Source organism: Buceros rhinoceros, unplaced genomic scaffold, assembly GCF_000710305.1.
Source record: "Buceros rhinoceros silvestris isolate BGI_N320 unplaced genomic scaffold, ASM71030v1 scaffold2017, whole genome shotgun sequence".
Lineage (NCBI taxonomy): Eukaryota > Metazoa > Chordata > Aves > Bucerotiformes > Bucerotidae > Buceros > Buceros rhinoceros.
The window spans coordinates 33,818-39,800 of NW_010420228.1; the positions used below are offsets into that span (position 1 = coordinate 33,818).

Sequence of the window (5,983 nt, forward strand, 5' to 3'; positions counted from 1 at the left end):
TAATAATTACCCATTCAAAACAGTCGTTGGCCACAGTGGCAGCTGGGGCTGGCTGCCAGAACGTGAACAAAGACTTCCTGGATTTCACTGCACTTTCCCTAACAATACGCTGGAAATTTGACTAACCCTCCTACCACCTGATTCTCCTGTCAGCAAACCATCCAGACAGAAAATAGAAAAGCACCGGCAGAAATCCAAAGCTGCTCAGACCTTTTTCCCACATCTCACCATGTTCCTAGGGGAAACATTATCCTAGTCCTAATGTGAGCAGGTAATGGGACACAGCAAGGCATGATGGAAGAAGAGGCATGGTAGAAAGTTCAAAATAAACTTCCCTTAAAACCCTCAAAAGCCCAACAGGGAGCTAAGTGCTTACTGGCCCCACCTCAGTTGTGCCGTAGGGACTGAAAATGGGAAAAAGTGAGAAGCCTTTTACTTTCGCAGCAGGTTTTGTGTGAGAACACAGCTATAAAGCACCTGCTTCTGCTCCCTGTGCTTAGTGAGGGTGTCTGACCAGGGTCTCACGTGGGAGGTGCAGCATGTTCACCATCTTTCATCGCTGGAAGCGTGCCCAGTGTCTGTCCTCCATCACTCCTCGGGCTGTGGCAGGTCTGACGTCCAGCCTGCTCTCCCGCAGCACGCGCAGAGCAACCCTGTCTGCCGCAGCTGTCCAGGTACAATGCTGAGACATGCTACCGCTCAAGGAGTGCATCTCCACTTCCCCTGCTTCCTCCACAACACGCCAGCTGTGGGAGGGCACTGGAAGACTAGACTATGACCAGCAGTCAGACAGAAGTCTGGGAACCGTACAGAGCTCTCCCCTCCTCATCTTATTTGCAAACACCGTAAGCAGGTAACAGAGACAGGATGGCTAAGCAATAACCTAGTGAAGACAGATAAGAATAGTGCAATTTCCATTTATGAGGAGTCTGCAAAGTATAACTTCAGCCACCTTGTTTCATCCTCCCTGTGTGTCTCTCAGAAAGGTCTGTCCAAACACAAATGCACAACTTCCCCCTCAGCAGCACAAAAAAAGACTAAGGGCTTTCAGCACATGTTTTCTGCTCCTGGGTACACCATCAACAGCAGTGGATAGGCACATTTATTCTGGGAATGCCACAGACAGCAAATTCAGCATTTGCCTGTGTATTTCAGCAGGGACTGCTGAAAACCTCATCCTGTGGCAATCAGCTCTTCCTCTGGCTCCTCTGCCACCAGGATAGATCAGAATAGATCAGAGCAGGAGAAAACTGTAAAATACTGAACAACGGCTACTTCTGTGAAGCTGGGTCTATCTGTGTAAATGGTTAACATGAACATGAACTGTAAAGGAAATCTGTCAAAGGAAGGAAGGAATTATCGAGCATAATAATCTCTAATGCAAACATGCTAATGCCTTTTGTTATGTTAACAGCTGTGTCTCAGTTAGCTTGCAAATCTAACTTCCACACTTTTTCCTCTGCAAAAAAAGTCCCCAAATCCATGTTCGTATTTCGGTGGAAACTCACAGCATGTATACTTAGGAAAAGAAAAAAAGGACTAACTTGGAATATGGTATGAGCATTCATGTATACTTTTCATTTTCTACTGGCACCGAAAACATGACTGCACGTGAGGTGACATTCATAAACACCACCAGGTCTTCGCATTGTCTCTGGGTTTTGCACAGATTTACCTTCTGCTGCCTCATCCAGTTTAAACATTCACTTGTGACACGCTTCGTGTACTCATCCCAGCCTGAGCCACTCTGAGAGGAGTAGCAACCGCCACCTTTGGAGCTGGCCCTCCTGGCGCGGGGAACACTGATGGCTTTGTACAGGGCACGCATTTGCTCCTGAAGTTGAAGCAGCCTGAAAGGGAAGGAACCACTTAGTGCCTGCGAGGAAAACACTGAGAAAACACAGAAACAACAGGATTCATCTCTCCTAATGGACCATCAAGAATCTGAAACAAAGTGCTGAAAACACAGACTGTAGAAAAGATGTACTGACCGAAATTTCATGGGGACAATCAAGGTGTGAAATTCCGTAAGAAATCTATTACTGCAAGGCCCTTCTCTGTATTAGCATGGCCCAAACAGATTTAGCTCCACCTTGATTTCTGTCACGTCCTGCAACACCAAGGAAGGTGAACACAAACTCTTATCACCCACATTGTCTCCCCCAGCCCTTCCCTGGCAATACCTTTTCTGATACATCTCACAGGGCTGGCCCATCTGCCTCAGCTCTCTGATCAGCCCATCCAGGATATCCATTTGGTCATTTGCTTGCGCAAAACACTCTTCCAGATCTCTGTTCCCTCTAATCTGGACACCATCCCCATATTTCAATTCCTAAAACAAACCAAACAAACAAAAAAAAACAAAAAAAAAAAAAAGGAAAATAAAAGAAGGGGGGAAAAAGGAGATTAAATTAAATACTGATCACCTAAGCTTCAGCTTGGTTGTTCTAAAAGAGATGTTACGAGGACTGATTATTTTTAAGAAGCATGGTATGTTTCAACTGCTGGGTCTCTGACTGCCAGTTTTAACTGGCAGAAGACCAGTTAACAGAGGATCCACAGCCATTGGAAAGTCCTTATTACAAATAAAATGTGAAAGAAAATTATTAAAACATGATACCAAAGAAACCTTTCCATAAAGAACAGCACATCCTGACATGTTTATGTCAGCAGAGCCAAGACTTCACATGGTGTGCTAAGTTTTTAAGATGTTATGCTTTTGTGTTTAGAGGACAAGAAGCAAACACTGTCCTAGTGGGAGCTGGTGAATCTTGCTCCTGATTTTTCATGGGTTTCCCTGAGGTTCTACATCCTTCCTCTCCTGAAAAAACGCCGACTGCACCCTGTCTGCCTGCCACCAGCTCCATGCCACACCACAGTGGTGTGGTGCATCCCACCTTATCACCCACTTTTGGCAAATTCTCCATGCACCCTCCCAGCACAGTGGACCAGCAGGGTCATGGTGCTTCAAGCAGGAATACATGGCTTTTTGACCCCGCCCTGACACAGCCATGCTGAATAAAACATAACACAGGTTTGATTTTGCAAATAAAATGTTGATGGACCTCATTACTTTGTCCTTCAGAAAGAAAGGAAAAAAAACGACGCCATGTGTGTCGTGACACCAACCTGGAACTAAACATCACTTTCTTTTAACTTCACTGGAATAATATTAATCCTTAACAACAGGGAGTATTTACTCTGGCATTGATTTTTATTAAACATGCTCACTCACGCTGCATCTCTGAAAAGAAAATGAACTGCTAACCACAGAGTTCACTCCTGAAAGAACTTGCAATCCACAGAGGGTTCAAAAGTGTGCACTGAATCGCACCTACTGCCAGAACTGCGAATGGGTTTTGTATCTGAGGGGCCTCATCTGCAGCATGCACTCAGCAGCCGGCACCTCCTCTGACTATAACCACATTCACCAGGACTGAGTCTAGTGTCAGTGAGTGACCCACAAGCAGGCACTACGGGCTTCTATCAGTGTAGTATACTGATATCATCTGTATGCATTTGCAATGAAACAGTCAAGACTATTTTAATCCAATTTCATATTCTTTCATATACTTTGGAAAAACAAAATGAATGTAATGAAGTTTTTCCCTACGGTAGCTCAGGTTTATCATGGCCCAGAGAAATGGTGATGATATTCTACAGGACACACTGGACAGTGGAAGTGGTCATTACTTTATCATCAGCCATTTACACCAGCAGTGGTGCTGATCTAAAACTGAAAAATAAGATGCAGTACAATCTGTTTGAGCAGTGGGGTTTTTTTAAACCAATAAGTCCCCCTGTTCGTAATGGATGGATTTCAATCCGTTTTACTGAACATGGAGTGCAGATGGAAGAGGGAGGCCTAAGAATAAGGTGTGCTATTCCAATCCCAGTTGTCTCACACAAACAGCTGAAAGAGGAGAAGAGAGATGAAGCAGCAGAGCTGGTGAGTCCAGGTGACAACGCAGCATTCCTTCCCTGTGATGTTCATAATCGCTTTGGATAAGAACAAGCACTCACAGGCTGTACGATGAGCTCAGCTCGCATCAGGCAATCCGAACAGTTTTGCAAAAGCTCCTGGATGGTGTTCTGCCTCCTGGACACTGTACAGGTCCCATTCTGACTGTGTGGGGAAGAAGATGAAGTAAGTACAGAGTAATAGCACATTTTGAAGAGACACAAGAAACGCACGTTTGGAACAGCTAAGGAAAGTGACATGGAATCATCCACTTCACTTGGCTTCGCAGAGACACACACGCTTTATCTGGCCCTCCTGCATGACTGCGCTATGCAATTTTAATGCCGGTACCTCTAATTCTGTCATGCCAGGCATGGTCTGACTTCACCACAGTGTAGAGGAGAGGTGGAAACTGCCGTGCTATAAAGGAGAAAGTTTTTCTCCCAGTACAGGTATTTGTAGCTTTGACATACAAAACTTCGGCAGTATTACAGTGACAATGAGTTATTCGTAATCTTCGCTAAAGTCAAACATTAGAACATAGCCTTTGCGTGACATTATCGTACGTGTTATCACACCAGCCATCAAATGTCAGTGCATAAAATGAAAGCAGGATCCTCTAGGACACAAGTGCATGATCACACGAGTCCATATATGCTTATGAAGGGCCCTTTTATCAGCAGAAATGCAAGAAGCTACTGCGATATCCTGAGAAGGAACTGCAACATGCACAAGCTACTACAAAAAATTATGTAGGCCTGGAGTTAGAGGACGTGTGTTTTTGCAGATAAATAAAACAGGAGTTTGGGGCTTCCAAGTAAAGCTCCAGAACTGAACACACTAGTGAGGGGAAAAGCCAAGACTGGTAATGGGGTCGTTGACTTGCACATAATCCACTGCATCCCTCCCTCCAGAAGGTTACCCTTCCTGCATTTGGGATTCAGCCACCGAAGCGAGCCACTGCTAGTCAAATGTGGGCGAGGTGCTTCAAGTGAGGAACCATTCATTCCTGGCTGATGGAATCAGAACTCCCAAGCAAGCCCAGGCAGCTCCCAAGCCCAAGCGCTTGCCAGCGAAACTAAAATAAACCACTACTAAGAGACGGTAAGAAATGAAGACGCTTCTGAGCCTTGCCCAGTTTTCTAACTCCTGTGCTCACGGGAAGTAACCTTTTCCATTACAAATCACCTTCCACACAACACTAAAAAAGACTGTCGGTGCAGACCTGTCCAGCTCAGAGCCAGCGAGTCATCTGGATTGAAAGGAGACCTTTCCACTGACTTCGACAGTCTCTGACCATCCTTGGCAAAAGACATTGTGACAACACAAAAAAAATCAGCAGAACTGTCCTTGGGAAAACCACTGTGGTGGTCAGAAACATTCAGCAGTGTATTTTTAAGAGCTCTTCTGCAGTGTGCGCCGTCAGTGCTCCCGCAGCCTGCCGTTCTCCTTTCAGCTCTTCTTGAACGCGTGAAGAAAGTTGGAGTAACTCTGCACCAGCTTCCCCCCATACCAGGGAAAAGAGGTACAGAGACAGGACTGGAGAACCGCTGGGTGACTTAAAGTGAGCTGTACACACGCAGCTCCCAGCTTCCTCGGACCCTTTGGCTGCAGACACTGCACCCCACTGTGCTATGCACCCCTGTGTATCTTGGAAACAGCTGAAAGAAAACCGTTGTGAAAAATAACATATGGGTCTGATTTTGGGCCAGGCTTCACGTCAGCTTCCTTTTCTAAATCATTCCTTCTCCTTAGGCATCGCTGCTGTGTTTGGATCTAGAAGTACGCGCATCTAAAATTTACATTTAATCATACCCACATTTACTCTCATGAATGAAACATAATAAAGGAAAGGAACCTTTCAAGCCTTTTACTCCTTTTAGAACATCAGGATATTTTTTCTTCAATCATCTCCTCACTGCTATAAATGCCAGATATCCACTAAAGCCAAAAGGAACTACAGATGGGGATCAGACTTCTACTGTAATAAATCAGTGTGTCCCCACCGGCTTCAGTGTACTT

At 45.2% G+C, this 5,983-nt stretch overlaps 1 protein-coding gene across 1 annotated transcript in view; it reads right to left on the bottom strand.

Annotated features, from left to right (window-relative positions):
• The window catches only part of DSP (desmoplakin), a 29,151-nt gene extending 25,032 nt beyond the window's left edge, over positions 1-4,119 (bottom strand). Inside the window, exons 1-3 of the mRNA XM_010139209.1 lie at positions 4,024-4,119; positions 2,184-2,332; positions 1,676-1,850 (exon numbers count right to left, since the gene is read on the bottom strand). Of these exons, the coding sequence (XP_010137511.1) occupies positions 1,676-1,850; positions 2,184-2,332; positions 4,024-4,050 (351 nt within the window). The 5' untranslated portion in view covers positions 4,051-4,119. The remainder of the gene's footprint in view (positions 1-1,675; positions 1,851-2,183; positions 2,333-4,023) is intronic.
• Between the last annotated feature and the right edge of the window lie 1,864 nt (positions 4,120-5,983).